The sequence below is a fragment of the Vigna unguiculata genome, chromosome 7 (assembly GCF_004118075.2).
Source record: "Vigna unguiculata cultivar IT97K-499-35 chromosome 7, ASM411807v1, whole genome shotgun sequence".
Lineage (NCBI taxonomy): Eukaryota > Viridiplantae > Streptophyta > Magnoliopsida > Fabales > Fabaceae > Vigna > Vigna unguiculata.
This window is the reverse complement of record NC_040285.1, coordinates 8,108-29,417: the sequence shown is the minus strand read 5'-3', so window position 1 is coordinate 29,417 and position 21,310 is coordinate 8,108. Positions and strand designations below refer to the sequence as shown.

Genomic DNA, 21,310 nt, shown 5'->3' with positions numbered 1-21,310 from the left:
AGTAGAGGCAGAGGAAGGCGTTGCAGACAAAGAGATAGGAACGTGTGGGTAAAGCCCAGTTGTTGGAGAAACAGGGAAAGAGAGAGATCAAAAGCCATAGAAGAAGACTTTTGTGGTTGCCGGAGAACAGGTGTCTGACCAGAACTCATCGACGGCGTAGTTTTCAGAGTTAGTGCTTGGGGCTTCCAAAAATCCAAGACTTCTGGCACACAACAACGACCACGGTGGGTAGAAACCTTTTTCTGGCCTTAATGTATTTGTTAATCGTTGATTTTTTTAATAACCTCTTATATGGCAGAAACTGTGCGATTTGAATTCGGTTTTACTTATCTGTAGGGTTTCCCAATCATGGAATCACGTATTGAGCTTTTGGTTCAGTAAAGTCAAATTTCCATTTGGGTGTATTGTTGATTTTGTTTTTATCAGTGTACAAAACATGGCAGTTTGGGTGTTGAAATAATTGATTGAGGTGGTGAAATAATTGTTCATTTAATGTATATAATATTTGTGAAATTCGTAACATTATGATTTTTTACAGATATGTATTTTCGTCATTGCTGTAAAGCGAAGTGCATTGGTGCTTTGAACGAAAAGTTAACTGTGGCACAAAAGGAGTATATTGCAAGCACCCCGTTCTGGTGGTTTCCCATGTTAAAGCAATCATTGAAGATAAGTAGAAATGTTTTATCTCAATTATGTATTAAATGGGTTGAAAGAAGGGGTGGTTTTGATGTTGGTGGTGAAGTGGTGGACTTTAGTTTATTAGACGTTTGTTTAGGGTTAGGATTGAGGGTGGTCGGAGAAAAAATTGATTTAAATGAGGAAGTTGTGGAGAGTGAGACGTGGAATACTTTTGGGCGTCAAAGAGTTGATGTTAAGTTGATATATGATTTTTTGATGAAATTTGATGATGATGTTGGTGATGTTGAATTATTTTGCAAGCTATATGTTGTGTTAGGAATATCAGAGTTCTTGCTTGCAAGTAAAAAGGGTTGTGTTTTCCTCGTTATTTTTAAAATTCTTGATGACATAGAAAATATTGGAAAATATAATTGGGGTACATTAGTGTATGAGTATTTGGTGTTTAGCTTGTGTAGTGCTTCGTTGGAATTGCAGAACGAACCAAGTCGATTTGAGTTTTATGTGGTTGGATGTGCCTATTTGCTTGAGGTAAATTGATTTATGTTTTCTAATGTTGTTTACATATGGTTTTTATTTTCCATAAATTGATTTTATTAATGATTTATGTTTTCAGTTATGGTCATTTGATCATTTGGTTGTTTGCCAGTCAACGTTCAAGTGTAAGATGAACTTGTTCCCACGATTGTTGTATTGGATGAATGTGAGCGTGGGTGACAAGGTCATGAAGACTGCGTTTGATTACGACATGGTGTGGACGTGTTTAACTATATTAGTTATGTTTGAAATCTGTAAGTTTTTATTGAAGTCAGACATGTGTTTTCTTGTATAGGCTATTGTTGATGTGGCGGTGTCAAAGGAAGAACTTGATCATGCTATTGTAAGAGAAGTATTTGAACATTTTGGCTAGGGGTGGCAAACGGGCCAGCCCGGCCCGTTTTGGCCCGGCCCGTATGTGGCCCGTCAAAAAACGGGCCGGGCCGGGCCAGCCCGTCAAATAGAAACGGGCCAATAATCACAACCCGTCCCGTATAGGACGGGCTAACGGGCCGGGCCGGGCTGGCTCGTCTAGTTTTTTTTTTTTATTTTTTTAATTAGTTTTCAAATTTTTTAATTTGTTTTATTTTTTAAATTTGTTTATATATACATATAAATTATTATTAAAGTCATATTTAATCAAATAAAATATTATTTTAAATTTTAATTGATTAGTTAATGTTTTTAATTAGATAAGTTAAAATAATTATTAAATTTACATATTAAATTATTCAATTATAACTAATAATTCAAACTTAATTTGTAGGTGTTGATGATTTAAATTACAATACTATTATATATTTCTACATTTAAAATATATAATCTAAAAAGTTAATCTTTTTAATTATTTTTATTTTATTTTATTTTTTTAAAACGGGCCAACGGGCCAGGACGGGCCAGCCCGTACTTTGGCCCGTCAAGTTGACGGGCTGGACGGGACGGGCCAGAACGGCTGACGGGTTGAAATCTTCAACCCAACCCGTTCCTTTTAGCACGGGCTGACGGGCTGGCCCGTTGGGCCCAGCCCGTTTTGCCACCCCTAATTTTGGCACTGAATACAAAACCCAAGATTTGAAAGACAAGGAAGAGGTAGAGCGTTTGCTAGAAGATCATGAAGCAGAGATAGTTGATTTGGAACAATCTATGTCCGCATTGGATGAGTTGGTTGCAAATTGGAAGGGTCAACAGCCGAAGGATGAGGTCCGAGATGAAGTTGGTGATGATGTTTTCAATGATCCACGTGCTGATGTAATGAGTGATGAAAAAGATGATGGTGCACAACAAAGCAATATGTATGACCGTATGAAGGTCCGACCTCGGATGCAGTTCAAGAGTGTTGCCACAAAAACACCATATTCTGTTTATGGAAAGAAGAAGTTGAAATCACTACAAATTGGTTGATTTTGTTAATTTGAAAACACCATTGCTATTTTATTTTGAGTTATTTATGAATGTTTGTTATGGATGAATTTTACAGGACAAAGTTTGTCCATGATTCTATTATGTGTTTTTGTTTTGAAAATGTATGTTGCAGGTTTTTAGATGTTTTGCATTTATTTTGTGCAGCAGTAATATTTTTTTGTTTGTTGTGGGTGGTAGAACCAAATTATTTAACACAACACCCCACTTAATTTCCCTTCACTCCCCATTTTGCTGTGAGATAAAAAATATGTAATAGAAGTCCTCACTGAATCTACTGGGGAATTATATTTTGGAGGCCAGGAATTATCAACCATATGAAGTTGACTTTGAGCAGTTTGTGGTTGGCATGTATTTGTCATTGCTTACGCAGGATGGGGCTATGAACCACAATGTTGAACGTAAGTCCCCAGGAAATTGTTTTGCAGTCCCCGATTTTGACCCATTTATGAAATTTTGTAATTTCAATTGCATGAAGTTGAGTTTGAGCAGTTTGTGGTTGACACGTATTTGTCATTGCTTAAGCAGATTGGGGCTGTTGACCAAAATGTTGAAATTTAAGATGGTTATAAAAACTGGTACCGTGAACCAGAATATATAACAACACTCCCCAATTGGGGTAGTTGTACTCCCCACTTGATAACGTAATTGATACTTTAAAGAACATTTTATTTCCTACAAAAAATAAAAGTTGTTATTAAAACTGTTTTTCGAATTTTTGATTGGTCATAATAAAATAAAAAATTTAATTGCTTAACAAAATTTAGAAATTTAAGATGGTTATTAAAACTGGTACTGCGAACCATAATATATAATAGCACTCCCCAATTGGGGTACTTTTACTCCCCACTTTGTAACGTAATTGAAAGTTTAAAGAACATTTTATTTCCCTCCAAAAATTAAATGTTATTAAAACTGTTATTCTAAATTTGAATTGGTCATAATAAAAAAAAATTTAATTGCTTATGAAAACTTTCAAATTTAAGGTGGTTATTAAAACTGGTATTGTGAACCAGGATATATAACAACACTCCCCATTTGGAGTACTTTTACACCCCACTTTGTAACGTAATTGAAAGTTTAAAGAACATTTTATTTCCTTCCAAAAATAAAATGTTATTAAAACTGTTATTTTAAATTTGAATTGATCCTAATTAAAAATAAAATTTAATTGCTTAACAAAATTCAGAAATTAAGATGATTATTAAACCTGGTACTGTGAACCAGAATATATAACAACACTCCATTTGGAGTACTTTTACTCCCCACTTTGTAACGTAATTGAAAGTTTAAAGAACATTTTATTTTCTTCCAAAAATAAAATGATATTAAAACTGTTATTCTAAATTTGAATTGGTCCTAAATAAAAGTAAACTTTAATTGCTTAACAAAATTTAGAAATTTAAGATGGTTATTAAAACTGGTACTGCGAACCAGAATATATAACAACACTCCCCATTTGAGGTACTTTTACTCCCCACTTTGTAACGTAATTGAAAGTTTAAAGAACATTTTATTTCCTTCCAAAAATAAAATGATATTAAAACTGTTATTCTAAATTTGAATTGCTCCTAATTAAAAATAAACTTTAATTGCTTAACAAAATTTAGAAATTTAAGATGGTTATTAAAACTGGTACTGTGAACCAGAATATATAACAACACTCCCCATTTGGGGTACTTTTACTCCCCACTTTGTAACGTAATTGAAAGTTTAAAGAACATTTTATTTCCCTCCAAATATTAAATGTTATCAAAACTGTTATTCTAAATTTGAATTGGTCATAATAAAAAAAAAAATTAAATGCTTATGAAAACTTTTAAATTTAAGGTGGTTATTAAAACTGGTACTCAGAATCAGAATATATAACAGCACTCCCCATTTGGGGTACTTTTACTCTCCACTTTGTAACGTAATTGAAAGTTTAAAGAACATTTTATTTCTTTCCAAAAATAAAATGATATTAAAACTGTTATTCTAAATTTGAATTGGTCCTAATTAAAAGTAAAGTTTAATTGCTTAACAAAATTTAGAAATTTAATATTGTTATTAAAACTGGTACTGTGAACCAGAATATATAACAACACTCCCCATTTGGGGTACTTTTACTCCCCACTTTGTAACGTAATTGAAAGTTTAAAGAACATTTTATTTCCTTCCAAAAATAAAATGTTATTAAAACTGTTATTTTAAATTGGAATTGGCCGTAATTAAAAATAAAATTTAATATCTTAACAAAATTTTGAAATTTAACATGGTTATTAAAACTGGTACTATGAACCAGAATATATAACAGCATTCCCCATTTGGGGTACTTTTACTCCCCACTTTGTAACGTAATTGATGGTTCTACTACCCCTTTAAAGATCATCTTTCTGACCAGCAAATAAAATTTCCTTAGTTTCAGAGTGTTCATTGCTTGAGAACACAAACACTGGGAGACAAAAACCAAAATATTCATGACCAGTTCACATGAACTTATTCTTGACGCCTCAGTTGGCACAACATTGTCAAACACCACAACACGCCACTACAAAATCAAGACTACAAAACTACACCACAATGCAAACAACACCAACGACTCTGTCAAACGTTTTCCCCCCAAAGATTAAACCTTTTCGAATGGTGAACAAAAAAACACGAACCTTACACTAAAACGGTGTTGCGGAACGGCTTCCGGTGGAATGGTTGTCGTTGCCGTCGACTCGCTTCCACTGGATTCGATCCCCTCTACTATCATCGCTGTCGTAGGTGTGTCCTCTCACGGTGACCGCCTTCCGCCTCGCTTCTATAACACCACAACTTCTCTATCTCGACTTCCTCCGACTATCTCAGTCTCTCTCGGCCGTTCCGCCGACTTCCTCACGCTGTCTTCACCTTTCCACACACTTGATCACGCTGTCTCCGCCTTTCCTTCGAGTTGCTCACGCCGTCGCCGCCTTTCCTCTGACTTTCTCACGTTGTTTCCACCTCTCCTCTGACTTCCTCACGCTGTTTCCGCCTCTCCTCCGACTTTCTCACGTTGTCTCCACTTCCTCCAACTTTCTCTCTCTCTCTCTGTCTCACGAACACTCTACAAGTTTTCCATTTTGTCTTACTTTCTCTCTCCACGTCTCCTTTAGTTTTGTCAAAAAGAATTTACTGCACAAAACTTTCGCGTACGTGACTAACATTTGGACCGAGGTCACCGAGGTGACTAGCATTTGGGCCGAGGTAGCCGAGGTGACAAACAAATATCCCTGGATTTTAGGAATAACCACCCCCCATGCGAAATTTCAGGAGATAATAGTGGAGAAGTGGGTAGGTTGGTTAGCTAAAGATCTGGCAGTAAGATAGCCGTTTGAAGACTGAAAGACCCTATATATATATATGAGGGACGGGTGAAAGAGGGGGGGTCTTTGATGGCAGAGTTGATTCCCAGTTCTGGTTCGGTCCCTAATTCCAGACCGGAACACATGCCTAAGTCAACATTTTATAAAAGTAAGCTTTCAAATTTTCAATTCGTCACCTTCTGGAAGACAAAACTTTGTTGTTCCTTAGGTAGTTATAATGTTTTCCAACCAGAATTGGAGTTTCAAAATCAATAATTGTCATAATAAAGGTTGGTAATCAATATATGTTAATAAGGTAAAACTCCAAATATAAACAAAAGGATACTTGTATTGTATCTAAGTCTTTTCTCCCTTGGAACCCAAAATTCAAACTCAACCCAGAAGATTTATGAAGTGCTAAATGTTATCCAAACTGTAACTGTACTTTAAAATGATATTATGCAGCTATATTAAATTAACCAACAATTTAAAAAAAAAACCGAAAATTGCAAGGAACAAGATTATATTTTACCGAGAAAAAGCTGTCTTCGGCTTTTTTACCGAATGCGAAGCTTGAAAGTGAGTTTTGCTTCTTGGACTTGAAACCATTGATGGAGTGTTGCTGTAAATAAAGCTCCTTTATGCACCAACGGCTGAAAACCTTTCTGGGTCTGGGAGAACACTTGGCTTTGAGATGACCCAATTCGCTGGAAAAAATCACCGTCAGTACGGTGCCAGCACCGGCGAGAGACAGAACAGTGGATGATGGTAGCATCTATGAATAAGCCAATAGTCAAAGTTCAACATGTGTCTACCATGAAACTACATATACAATTACCTTAATTCTTTTTTAATTACAAAGATGTCCAAAACATGATTAATCACTCAGAATCAATTAACAATCAGTCAAACTGATTAAGACAAACTTCATATCATAAACTTAACCAAGTGACCCTAGCTATAGTATATTATTAAAATCCAGATACTATCTAATGTATCAAGTATGAACAAAGGGTCAAAACAGAAGTTTTTAACAACTAAGTGATTTCTCTCAATCTCAATTATAAAATAAAAAACCTAATGACACAAAATGTTAAAAGTAAAAGTTGGTACATATTCATATTATGAAAAGTGAAAAATATCATATATTCAATTACATTAATGTTACGGGTGACTTCCTTTCCTATTTCTTTACGAATAATACACCTTTCTATGGTTCTAAATTTAACTTCATTAGGTTTTCAATTCCTTTAAAGAATTGTTAATTTTAACCCTCATAAATTTTAAATAAGATGTCCCATTTAATGCTAATATTTCCACGTAACCAAAACTATCTCTTAAAAAATATGAATAACAAACAAAAAATATAAAATTAGAACTACATTAAATAATATCTATTGTAGTAAAAACAAATTTTAATCTTTAAATCAATAATAAATGCAATAAACATGTGTAATCTAAGTGTATAATCTAAGTGTTCTTTGATATTTGCTTAGAACCATAAGTTTAAGAAAGACTAAGGATGAATTACCTCCAGTTTTGGCTGAGAAGACCCAAAACAATCAATTTAAGCCGCAATCCTTAATTGAAGTAAGAACCACTTGCAGAATAATCCCCGGATTGAAACTTGGGGTTAGGCCTAGACACAAGGTAAGATGGGGCTATTGTTTGATATAAAGGTAAACAAAGGGAGGAGAAACATTTCATTTCAAATTTTATTTCCACAAAACAGAGTATGTTGACATAAAGGCTAGCAACATACCATTCAAGCATTATCAGAGAGAAATAACAAAGAATACAATAACTTTAAAGCTAAAAGACATATAAGCATGGATACTTAAAGCTGCATACAAGACAAACCACGTGATTCTCTTTTAGTAAATCATAAATCTGCACACAGAAATTAGAGTTTCATAATATGGCTCACATCGTATTGTGCTAAAAAATTTCTCAATAATTAAAATGCTTACACCATAGCTCTTTCACAAAGTAGGCAACTAAGACAGATCATGTTATCATGTTATCATAAGACTGTTCTTTTCATTTCACTCAAAAGTAAAGTACATTCTTTTCTCTTGGCAACATTTATATGCAAATTACTGATGCTTGGCTCCAAGACTTTCAAATTGATTAGGCATGAGCAACTCTAGCATATTACAACTTCAATCATTTAAAAACTCAATAAACATAAAAAAGAAATAATATTAAAAGGTAACAAAGCTCTCGTTGAAGTTATTTTAGTGTAATGTTGTCTTCATTTTTTACTAGTAATGTCTGCAATACTACAATTACTCATTACACAAATCACATAATAACCACCAAACAAATCACTTATACAAACAATGGACCCCATTTCACTCCCTATCTCTAGATCTCTTTCACTCTTTATCTTCACCCAAAACCCTTCTCCAAAATTTTTCAATGTACTCTATAATTCTTGACTGTTTTATTTGTAAACAAATCCATCACATCAGTATCCATAACCCTCTTTCTATAGCCTAAATACTCACATAATCACATATATATATATATATATATATATATATATATAGGAAAGACCTAAACCAATAAACACACAATAAAGGTGCAATTACAACTTCACTGCAAAGGGGCATGCAGCACACACTGTCCAACAACAGGCACAGGTTGAAGAACCTGTCTGGCTTTCGACTTTTGGCCATGCTTCACAAATTGCAGACATAAAGATGCAAGACTTCCATGTTTCCTTCACATATAACAACTGTTTTTCCTAAATGCAAGGACCTATTGTGTCACCCAAGCTCAGATTTTGAAAAAGTGTGCCCCCCATTCATTGTGATAGTTACATTATTGACTTCATAGCATACTAAGTTTAGAGCACTGAAAGAAAACTCCAAACTTTTCAAGTTATTTTTATCCCAAAGGTTGATAGACACGAAAAGAAAAAGAGCATAGGAGTAAAAGAATGGTTGACCCCTTTTTAAGAGATACATACAAAGATGCGGCAAGCTGAGGATACTTACTTTGGTTTATTTCTTTTTTTGGAATCCAGTATTATTAATGAGAAAGAAGAAAGATTTCAGAATAGTGGAGAATAAGCCCTACTCCTAAACAGAAGTGCAAGGAAAAAATAAGAAGAATCAGGCATTACAAAATCTGCATGTATCTATTAAAGAAGGCTCCTTTATGGAGACCATAGGCCAATCAATAAAGGGTAAAAATAAACAATGTTGTCAGTTCTCAAATCTGATCAAGATCCTGAAAATAATTCTATCCTGAAAATAATTCTTGAAATATAAAAGCAGTTTATTCAAGCCAAATAAATAAAATGCACTACATTAAGCATGATCCCATAAATGCTAATCAAAAGAAACTGTATGAAACTGAGAGCCAGAACCCTGTATATAACCCCAAAAATAGCAAATAACTTATTTGAAATGACAGTGGCTTTTGGCGGATGTAAGGAAAACTGGGCAATCCTTCAGGAAGTTACGACTTATTCCTTAATCTTATAACTCCCCTAGTTCCACTCTTTCCTTACTTACCAAATTATGAAATTACATGAAAATCAAAAGTCACAAAACCACAAAAACAGTACAAGTTTTAACATGATTTTGTTTACCAATTTGCAGAACTATTTGACGTTATAAAGCTTTTATAGGACAAATCTCAGAAAATTTGACATAAATTGTGCATTTAAAAATAATTTTATCTTGCTGATAGCAAAATTTGTATCATAAACTAATACAGGACTCTTCATCTTCTCACCCCATTCGTTCTTAAGTAATTATCTCAATAGCCATAATTTACAGTGGCACACAAAATTTACAGTCATTTAAGACTCATTCCACAAAAGCATCAATTTAACTCTAATACTATTTTTCCTTCTGTGAATGAGAATCTGAAACTTATGTTAAAATTGTATACAAGTAGTAATTAATTATTATTTTAAAAGTATAGATTCTTCTGGCTTCAAGTTACATCATATACTTCCTAATTATGAAGAAATATATATACAAGTTTGGGGTTAGGTTATGTACTAGGGACCTCAGATCTAACCCGAAAAACCCTTATAACACTGGCAAATAATCTATAAAGCATAAGTGTTGTGGTTTAGAAATGAAATTCGTGAAGAGTAAATAGAAGGACACGTGAGATTGAATGAGTGAGAAAGATACTCTTTCGTGCTGAGGAAATCGATTCTGCTCCGACCCCATTAGATAGTAGTAGCTGGGCTGTTTCTGTTGCACTCTACTAGGACTGTAGGGTGAGGCTGTTGGTTGTTTGTTGTTGCTTGCGTTGAGGGCACTAGTTTAAACCAAGATCTTTCTCACATTTCTTCTTCACAAGCTGAAACCCCATGGACTTCTAGCTTCTCTATGTGATGAGAGGGATGGGGAATATTAACTAGTTTATGGCAACAATCAGAGGACAAGGAAAGACAAAAGCGAAAAAGATTAAAGTGTGTGGGATGAAGATAGAGAAAAAGCATGGAGGCCGGGCCAAGGCCTATATACTTTATAGGGTTAAATATGTTTTTGTTCCCTCAAGTTTGAGCGAAATTTGGGTTTAGTCTCTCATCAAAACTTTTGACCAATTTAGTCCTTCATCTTCCAAAATGCGTGAATTTAGTCCTTTTAACCAAATTTTGTTAAGTTTATCTGACATTTCAAGCGCATTTCATGATAGTATTTAAATTATTTATACTGTTTGACACATTTTTGCTTCAATGTTAACTTAAATACTATCATGAAATGCACTCGAAACGTCAGATAAACTTAACAAAATTTGGTTAAAAGGACTAAATTCACGTATTTTGAAAGATGAAGGACTAAATTGGTCAAAAGTTTTGATGAGGGACTAATTCCAAATTTCGCTGAAACTTGAGGGACCAAAAACATATTTAACCCTACTTTATATTATTAACATTATTACTGGAAAAACACGCATACATTACTGTCCAGATGAAATTAAGAGTTTGCTTATGCAAAGAATTTCATTTTATACCGACAAATAACTACAAAATCATCTTCTATCATATTAATTAATTGATCTTCTTTTAAGGTAAGATCTTGAAATGACAATTGAGAGAAACATTGGATAATGAAAATGATAAAAGTTCAAAAAGTTATAAATGAAAGGCGAAATAATATGAGAATTTATCAATTTTTGTGTGTATTCAATTTCTATTTAAATATGTATGTCTCGCATCGCAATATAATTTAACTAAAAACTCGTCATCTCTTTAAAAAATTCTCACAATTTGAATATAAACTTAAACACGAGTATTTGTATAATGACTTTAAATAAATTCTATGAAACCTCTTTGAAACATCCTTCAAATAATTTTCCATAATAGTGAATTATCGTTTCATAGAAATAATTTCCTGAACTCAGCCAACTAAATTATCTTTATTTTTAATCTCACATTCATGTGTCACTGGATATATTTTAAATGTTCAAGTTTGATGATCCATTTTATTTATTTTGCAGAGTTAGAAAATAAGTTTAAATTCAATTCCATTTTATAGAGTGAACTTCCGAGATTTATATTTATTTATATATTTTACATTAATTATATTTTCAAAGATATAAAATCTCCGAACATTATTTAAAAATATTTTGTATTTAGAAGGTTTCTAATCAACCAACACATTTAACAGGCGGTGAATTAACTTCATACTTTAGGTCTTTAAAATTAGAGAAAGAGACTTTCAAAATAATAGAGATGATGTAACAAAAATAACGGGGCATAAACCCTTGGTATTATAAAAAGTTGTTCACTAAATCACATAAAGACGTTGGTTTATACTTTATTGGTATGCACTAAGAAAACTTTTCCCTTTTAGCACATCTTAATTAAAAATCTAAAGGTCCATATGTGGTGGATTAAAGTGATAAAAATAAGAAAAACAAATTATGAAAAAAATATATAAAGAAGATAGAAAGAAAAATAAAAGAGAAAGGGAATAAATAGTTATGGAATGAGGGATTCAATAGAGTCTTAAACTCTTTTCTTGCTAGACTTTCTAGTAAGTGATAAAAAATAATACACAAATTTTATATGGATTTACTTTAAACTCTTGAGTTATGCTTAAGAGATTCTACAAATTAAATCAATGATTATAAGTTGAGTACACAAACCACTCTTATAAGTATATAAACAACTTTTGATTTCATAAATACGTAAATTGCTCTTAGATAATGATAAGTTATCGTTGATGCTACCAAATAAATGTCACTCTCCTAATGCACTAGTGCATAAAGAGTAAAGAAAAGAGTATAAATATGGTTAAGCAAACCCCAATCGTCAATCAACAAATTAAGTGTAAGAATTTTACTTAGAGCAATATTTATTAAAATATGCATTAAGGTGTTATAAATATAAACAATAAAGGGCTTTCAAGAGGGTCCATGATGACTTCTCTCCTAACTCCTTTAAGATATACATGAAGATGGAAGAAAGCTTTATAAGGAGAAGTGAGGTCAACTCTTAAGGAAGGAAGTCTGGAAGAGGGAGCTACGCTAGAGAGAACTCAAAGTCTAATGAATTGTATAATTTAGGCAACATTTTAGTACTAAACACTAGATGAATATTTTGTATAAACCAAGGCCAAACAACCACCCTACTTCATTATGAATGAAAAATATCCTTTTGAACCTTGGCCTTAAACATGCACCTGAGCATAGAATGTAGGAAATCAAACCCTTCTTAATGATGAGAAGGATACAATGAGTGTGTGTGTGCCATGAATGGATTGGTGATTTGTGAAATAGACGAAGGAATAAAGTTGGGGTATGCTAAAAGCATACCCAAGAATGCAAAGAAAAATGAAAATGGCAGCAAAAAGGAAATTGAAATTGGACACCTCAAATCTGAAAATGATAAATCAAAGCAAATAGTACCTAATAGGAATGAATTGAAAAGAAATTGGCAGAAGAGAAAAACAAAACAAAAAGATGGTTGGAATAGGCTAGAGTCATAGCACTTGCAAATTGTTGTTTTCCTTTTTAGCAGTAAGTCTTGCTTGTCTTGAAAAACAAAGTTTTTTGATAGTCCAACCACGTTACAAGCCCAAAAGACCTTTGTGATCTTTGCCAATCATGTCTACATAGCTGTGGAGAATGAAAATACAAAGCTAAGTGGACAATTGTAAAGGATGATAAGACAACAAACACTTTAACAACTTCAAAGGATGCAATTATGCACTTAAGCAGAAAATCATTTGAGAGACCTTGTGTTTAATCTTTAACTATGATAACTTGTGTCAAACTGATTTCATTAGTTCTAATTCAAGTACTTGATTGCATTTCTCTTAGCTTTTTGATAAAGTGTGATTTATGAATTTCTAAACAACCATGATCAAATCTTTTTGAAACCATTTTGTGGAACTGTTTCAAGCTTTTTTTTAGGACAAGTAAAGAGCTAAAGTTGGGACATGTTGTTAAGTGTCTAGTATTAGTTAAATTGCATGTCATTTAGACACTTATCTTGTATTAATTCTATGAAAGAATGATCATAAAGGCCTTAATTACACATATTGTGGTTATGAGAAAATATAAAAAGTGAAATTTGATACATTTTATGCTCTTTTGCAAGTAAAATGAAGAAAATATGAAGTTGTTACTAAGCCCCAAAAGTTGCAGCTCAAGCCAGAAAGATGAACTAAGAAAAAGTAAAATTTAAGCCTACAACTAAGTGATGAAATTTGACGCTAAGTAACATTTTAAGAAACCTTCACTGCAAGGAAACATTAAGCTCCAAATTTGAACTTAAGCATAAAAGGAAAATCCTCGTGGCAAGGAAACCTCCCTCCATTGCTAAATATGATAAAGATATATTATGGTAACTCAAAATAATTAAAAACAAAATATGAATTACAAGTAGACTAAATACCTTTCCATATAAGAATACACAAGAGCAAGAGTAATTACTTATGTCCTTCGTTGGTATGTAAGATGAGTCAATGTTAGACTGGTTTTCATTAGGGTTAGAATAATAAGAATTTGGAATCATAATATGATCAAAGATTAAAAAGGGAAAACATGTGTCCTAAAAAATGTGACATTAGGTAACATATCATATCTTTTGGTAGTTGAAGGGTTATATTTGTATTTGTTTTTTTAACATAAGAATATTTTAGAAAAATATATTTAACATTTTCTGTAAAATGTTTATCTAAACCTTAAGAGGCATTAGGAATCACATAAGAAGAATCAAACATCCTAAAATTAAGAATGACAACGATACGAATTGTGCATACCTTTTACGTGTTACTTGCTTCATCTAAAATGAAAAAATGAATGAAAATGAAAAGTTTTTACAAGAAATATGATTAAAGATACATGAAAGTATTCATGGATCTTAACCTTCTACAAATAAAGAAATACAAGTTGTTGAAATGCTTGAAACAACACTAAATATGAGTACGTGTGTTTTAATACAATTACATACTTCATAAAGAACTATAAACACAATCTTGACAATCTAACACTTAAATGCATTTAATAAAGAAAAATGCTGCAGCCCAATTAATTTTGTCTAAGCTTGAAAAACTAATCTTAGTAACAATCATATTACTTGAAGGCTGCTACTTCCCGCACCACTTTTTTTTCTTCCAGCACCCCGTATACTTTAAATTTCCCCTTTTACCCCTAATTCAAAGTAAAAATCCAAAATTACTTTTCATTCCCATTTCCCCTTCCCCTTGCGCTTGTGCCATCCATATTAAAAATACCTTCCGTACCAACCATTTCGGAATAAAAAAAAAAAATCCAAAACAAGTGTTTCAGAAATTATTTCAAAATTCGAAAATATTTGTATTCTAAATCCAGAAATTACTTCTGGAATACCCAACCAAAAATCGAAAATATTAATAAGGTGTAGGAATTTTTATTATAATTTTAATGAGATTTAATATAGGAATTTCATATCTTATGGTGGTGTAGGAAAAGTCACCCTTACTTGAATTAATAAGTTATTTAAATGTAGTATACAATATGCAACCTTCTATAAATAAATTAATGATATCTGAATGAATATTTGTAATAACTATATAAAAAGTTTAGGACGAAACTTAGAAAAAGAAAATGTAAGTTTGAGGGTTAATCTACTTTTGACGCTTCTCATTATCTCTTTCGTTTTTTCTCATATATATATATATATATATATATATATATATATATATACACATAATATGGAGAGGAAAATTTTACTGAAATGTGCAAATAGAGAAAAAAATGGTAATAGTAAAAAAAACATGTTAGCAGAAAAGAAAAATAAGAAAAAATGGGAAAAAGGCTCGGATAGTAAATAAGAAATCAAATCAAAATATATTAAAAATATCTACTTAAACTTTCCCTAATCTTTGAATCCTTTGCTAAAAGCAGCAGATAGACATTTGCGCAAATATAGTGTGTAATATTAGTATTAAGAAACCTTTGCTGCAAAAATATATTTACTGTAACATTACGCATGATGGTAAAACCATAAGGGAAACAAATGACTAAACAAAAAATGTTACCACTACAGTATTCAAAACTTTGCTGCAAAAAGTGGAGCACCAATATTCGAATTTCATTCTAAAATTTCTCCCTCTTCATCAGATTACTCAAATCCTTCTTTAACCAAGGAAAAAAGTTCTTTGTGTGGATTATTATGTACAATAGAGTCATTCTCATCCACATCACTGTCTTCGTCTTCACTACTATGATCATCATTATTTAGGCTAGCAATTTTTTTGACAGCTCCCTCGTTCCCGCGTTTAGGAACATCTTTTTTAGTGTCAACTTCAGACCAGTTCTCTTTAACCATGACTGATGGATATCTAAGTGGCTTATCAGGACAATGTTTGAAGAAAGAATTTATTACCATGAACCTGAAAACCTGAAACAGGTGGCTCTTATCCTTGCTTATATCTGCACTCAAGAGTTTCTGCAATAAAGTTGGCTTCCTCATTTTTAATGAAGGGCTTTCTGAAAAGTCAGCAAACTTTTGCTTCTTGCCGAACCGACCTTTTCTGTCTAATTTCTTGTTGAACTTGTTTTGGAACTTTCTTTTGTCACTAAATTTGTTTTTCCCTTCATTCTGAAGACCTTGATTATCAGAATTCTTAAGGTAGTGTGATGGTATTTCAGCAACTTCGATTCCCAATTCAGCTTGCTTTGCTAAAACCTCCTTAAGCTGCAAAGACAAGATAATATACACTGCTAATGAATTGGAATACCATTTGCTGAGTTCAAGGAATATTTATGTCAGCACATATATTTCCTGCTAAAAAAGCCTATTTTCTTAACTTATATATTGAACAACATTATTAAATTTTACATGATAATATTATATTGGGAAGTGTTACATGCTAATAACATCCCTCTAAGTATACCTCTCTTTGTAAGACCTCCCTTTTAATGACCTTGGAGTCCATCGGCCATTCACAGTGCCTCTGCAATTAGTATTCAGGAATTGATATTTAGAAAATAACATCTGATAAACACAAGCAGTAGATACATCAGTTTGTTTACAACCTTCTGAAAGTTGTTACAAGGATGATTCTTTTTCCGTGCTTCACGCCATTGTTTGATTTCTTGCTCAGTGTAAGTCACAGAGAAAGATCTAACCATTCAAGAAATGAAATAATAGCAATCATTAAAAAATCAGGGTTAGAGTTAAGGTATTTTCAGTATAAAAGAATAAGTTGAGAAATTCGAAGTTTAAGAAAAGTAATTTAATAGTGAAAAGACAATAAAAATCTAATAAGAAAGCAGACAATTTATAAAAATAACACCAAAAGCAAATCTAATTTCATTTAGAAGGTTATCTGGATTCTGGAAAACATTTATTTGGACAAAAATAACAAGTCTGGTACCGAAATTGTGAAAGGCCACAACCTTATTGATTCAATATGTTGAAGGGAGGCAGGACGATGTAATTATATAGAACCACATGTGATTGTTTGACTACCACACTTGTCTTACACACAACACATACTTATGTCCATGTTGAATGCAAAAGTTAAAAATACTATACTAGATGTATTATCTGTTTATCATGCCTCCATTACAAGAATCAATTTGGAAAATTTCCCTCCAACAGAAATTTCCATATGTAAGTCTTTGCCAACTGTTTCACCTTTCTAGTCGAGAGCATCTTTGCAAAAAAGATTCTATTAATCAATTGTTTGGTGCAACATATATGATTTCTTTAATTGAGTTGCCAAAGAATAAGTTTTAAAGAATTAATCTTTCTAGAAATAATTTAAATTTCATAGGTCTAAAGAAAACAAATATAAATATATAAAATCAAATTCTAAAACATTCTTTAATGAATAATACTTCTCTCACTCGTGACTAAATTTTTTACCACTTGTTTCTTCAAATATTCAAATAAAATTCACTAATAATGATTAGCAAGTATATGTGGGTTGGATACCATGATATCCATACCCGTTTTATTAAGAACCGAGTAATTGAAATACTCTTGTCCATTATCCATGGTTATCCATTAATAATATTCTTTTAGAATTTGTTACGAATTTTATCCACAGATTTCCTCGAGTGTAGATTTATTTGTCATCCCTAATTCTACTATCTATCTTAGTGGGATGTATTTCTTATCCTATGAAAAGAGCTAGATTAGAAGGCAACATGATAGAATAGTCTACCTTTCTACTCTCACACCACTCCAACTCCATTATTATCATTGTCACCACCCCTGTCATAATTGTCCCTGCTCTTGCCACCATCCCTCCCATTATTGCCTCTGTTACCATTTTCACTACCCTTATTGTTGTTGCCACCACCCCACATACACCCGCTCTACTATCATACTTGAAAGAATTAATGTAAACGAAAGAAGATTTTTATTCAATTGATTCAAAACAGTACATCCACTTCTATATATAGAGAACTCAAACCTTAAAGTAATAATTACAAGAGATCTTTAGAATCTACTAACAACTTCTAGTAATTTAATATCCTAACAACACTCCCCCTCAAGCTAGTGGAATGGATATCTATCATTCCTAACTTGCATGTGAAATCATGAAATCACTTACTAGGAAGACCTTTTGTAAACAAATATGCTAACTGAAGTTCAGATGGGATATAACAAGTAGTAACAAGGCCACTATCTAATTTCTATTTAATTAAGTGTCGATCTATCTCTATGTGTTTGGTCTATCATACTGAACTGGATTGTGAACAATGCTAATAGCTGACTTATTATCACAAAAGATAAAGAATCATAGGTTCTTAACATGCCACTTTAAGATCATTTAGAATAATTCTCATCCATAACAATTCACATAGCTTGGAATTTAGCCTCTACACTAGACCTTGCAACAACATTTTGTTTCTTACTTTTCCTCACCAAATTTCTACCCAAGAACATGCAAATATCCTAAGGTGGATTTCCTATCTATGACAAACCCTGCATCATCTGCATCAATTGGTATTTTTCCTACCATGATTCCTAAACATAACAAACTAGAAAATGTTAATTGGGAGAAAAATCATCTTTGTTTGGTCTCTATTATATTTTGGCTAGTTAGAAATTTAAGTATGAGTTGAAAGTTCCTCATTGAGTAAAAATGAAAAAGTTGAGTGATGTATAAGGTAAAAAGACCCACAAACACAAATCCTTAAGATTTTGGGTTGAAAATGGTGCCATGCTTTCTTATATGGATTTGCTCTAACTCATTGGTATTAAATCTCTTCAATATATCCTCGTAGAAAATTCCTAATATTAGAACCCGATGACATGTCTTGGTGGCAAACTCAAACAAAGGCAAGCATGCCCCATTTTGGTAAGAATTCTATAGTAGTTAGGGTTAGGAGAAGTGTGTTGAGATAAATGGGAAGGAGGAGAACAAGCATGTCCTGTAGCTTAGTCTTTGAATCATGTGTGTAAAACCATATCAAATTCCTTGCTTATTATGGCTATTAAAAGAAAAACATAAGGTCAACTTCTAAAACTAAATTTAACTACCCAAGGAACTCCTCTTAACACCTAATCATCAATATCAAATACCCATGAATCTATATAAGAACCATTAAAAGGAAAAAAAAGTTACCATTGTTGGACCCTTAATGCCACATACACTGCAAGAGTGTGTGCAGTCATCCCAAATAAACTTTTGTTTTCATAGATGTTCAAAGCATGACCTACAAAGTACAGTGGTGGACACAATTGTGAGCCTGTAACATGGCTTGATGGTTACCATTATGTCCATCTAGTATTTTCAGTCTCAGATGTTTTCTGACTACCATGCTTCATCTCACAGTTCAAAATTAAAATAGACCGAAATATTTTCCTGTACTACAACATGCTTATATGCCAACAATTTTTACATTGCTAACCTTTAGCTAAAATGAATAGTTGATTAATGCATGTATTAGAGCTGGTTACAAATAAGGGTTAAATATAGAGTTGGCTTTCCCTATGGCCCATAGGTAGTGAGTAATGACAGTTAAGAAAACTGGACATTTGTACACAGAATCAAGGATAATATGCCAAAACTTCTAGCTGAGTGGCGAGAATTTTCTATTAACATTGTTCTACTTTTGTGGTGTACATCATTCTTTTTCAAGTAAATTCTCACATTTTCAAGAAAATATTACATTCAGTTGATATCTACTAGCATCATTTTTAGCACTCCAGAATCAGCAATGTAAAATAACCTTCAATTTCAGGAAGTAACAAATAAACTAAGAACTATTTAATTAGCATCTCGTTGTTACACATTATCATTATCAACAAAGACAATTAAAAAAGGACTGCAAACAAGTAATAGACTGGTACCAGATAAAAAAGAATCAGAAAGTGAAGCAGAAGCTACCTTTCTAGTTGCTGCTTAAGTTCCTTTGATCTTACACTATCCTGTGCTGCCCTCCCACTGTAAGGGCCTGTTTCCATCACAACATTAGCCTAACCATAGAAAATATTTCATCTGGGTAACAAGGTAGAAAAGTTCAAACCTCTTCCATTATGATCTTTAAGAAACCCAGTTCTGCGCTTTCCATTATTCACATCATTAAATTTAGACTTCTGGAATCTAAAGAAATAGGACAATTGTAACGCCGAGGAAAAACATGCAAGTGATCAAGAGTAACAAAGAGAAAAAAAAATAACATACCCTCCTTTAAACCCCCCTCGTGTTGGTCTATTTTTGAAGTTTTTGCTGGGTGATCCATTCCAGTTGGTATTTGGAACATTAGTTTTAATATTTCCATAAGGATTCACCTGCAACAATTATTGAGATTTGCAGTAAATATAATACCACAGCTTCATTTACAATAGTATTTACATGTAGTAGAACAATAAATTCTGCTAACATACATTGAAAAGACATAAAACACTTCAGTTTAAATACCTGTGAGTGCGACTTTAAAAGTGCAGGAGGTTGAGAGTTACTTGTATGAGCCAAATCAGAATTAAGTGACCCAGAAGTATTCCCTTGTAATTGATGAGATGAAAAAGGCGACTGTGATACAAAAGCATTTGCATTCACGTTTGGTGGAGCAAGGTTTTTCTCGTTCGGGTCAATATGCAGCCGGACATGCCTTCCAGGCTCAAAATCTAACTGTGGACTTGGAGAAAGTAATGAACTCTGAGGGACCATAGCCTGAGGCAGTTGGTTTGGAAACCCAAACATGGGGAAGGAACCAGGATGCATGCCATGCGGAACCCCTTGAGAAGGGCTTGACAATTGTGTAGGTAACTGTTGATTCATATTCTGCATAGGATAAGGGGCACGAAATTGGCCATTTGGCATACTCATATTCACATTAGACGGCTGAAGTATATTCAAAATACTCTGTGCCAACATTTGTCCCTGTAAATGAGACAAATTGATTTGAGCTGCATTCAGTATGACTTGTCCCTGAACAGGATACATTGGATTGCTGTAATTGGGATTGCCAACGTTATTTTGGGGACCTACAACCCCCCACAAGGGGTTGACCCTGTTGATGACCAGGCATACCCATTTGACACAGATGCATCTGATCGTTTTGCAAGGGAAAATGATTATGATTTGCAGCATTCATGAAAGGTGCCACATTCATGGGTAGTCGCTGCATAAAAGGGGGTGACAGGCTTTGGCTTTGGTGGTTGCCAGAACAAAATTGGGGCTGGGGTGTCATGCCCACACCATTGTTTTGTAAGAAATTTTGATGGTTAGGATTAGGAGCATAAGGGGGTTGGGTTTTGGAGGAGGAGTTGGCATTGTTAGACATTATGTTAACATAAATACAAGAAACTTATACAATTTAAAGTTTCAGTTAAACACAGTTTTCGAATCTGAAGGGTGGGAAGGAACACAATAACTCTGAACGTGGTCAAAGCAAAAAAGGACAGCAACCTCCATTAAACACAGTTGCGATCATTAAATATATGGAATCTGCCTGCATGCCAAATTTAACAAGAT

At 33.0% G+C, this 21,310-nt stretch overlaps 1 protein-coding gene across 1 annotated transcript; it reads right to left on the bottom strand.

The window, feature by feature from the left end:
• Positions 1–15,304: 15,304 nt before the first annotated feature.
• LOC114190061 lies at positions 15,305–21,109 on the bottom strand. The gene is made up of 7 exons (XM_028078826.1): positions 20,255–21,109; positions 20,018–20,124; positions 19,860–19,936; positions 19,721–19,787; positions 16,410–16,497; positions 16,268–16,327; positions 15,305–16,068 (listed from the first exon to the last, which is right to left on the bottom strand). The coding sequence occupies exons 1-7, from the start codon at positions 20,924–20,926 to the stop codon at positions 15,493–15,495; spliced, it is 1,647 nt and encodes a 548-aa protein (XP_027934627.1). The 5' UTR covers positions 20,927–21,109; the 3' UTR covers positions 15,305–15,492.
• Positions 21,110–21,310: the final 201 nt, after the last annotated feature.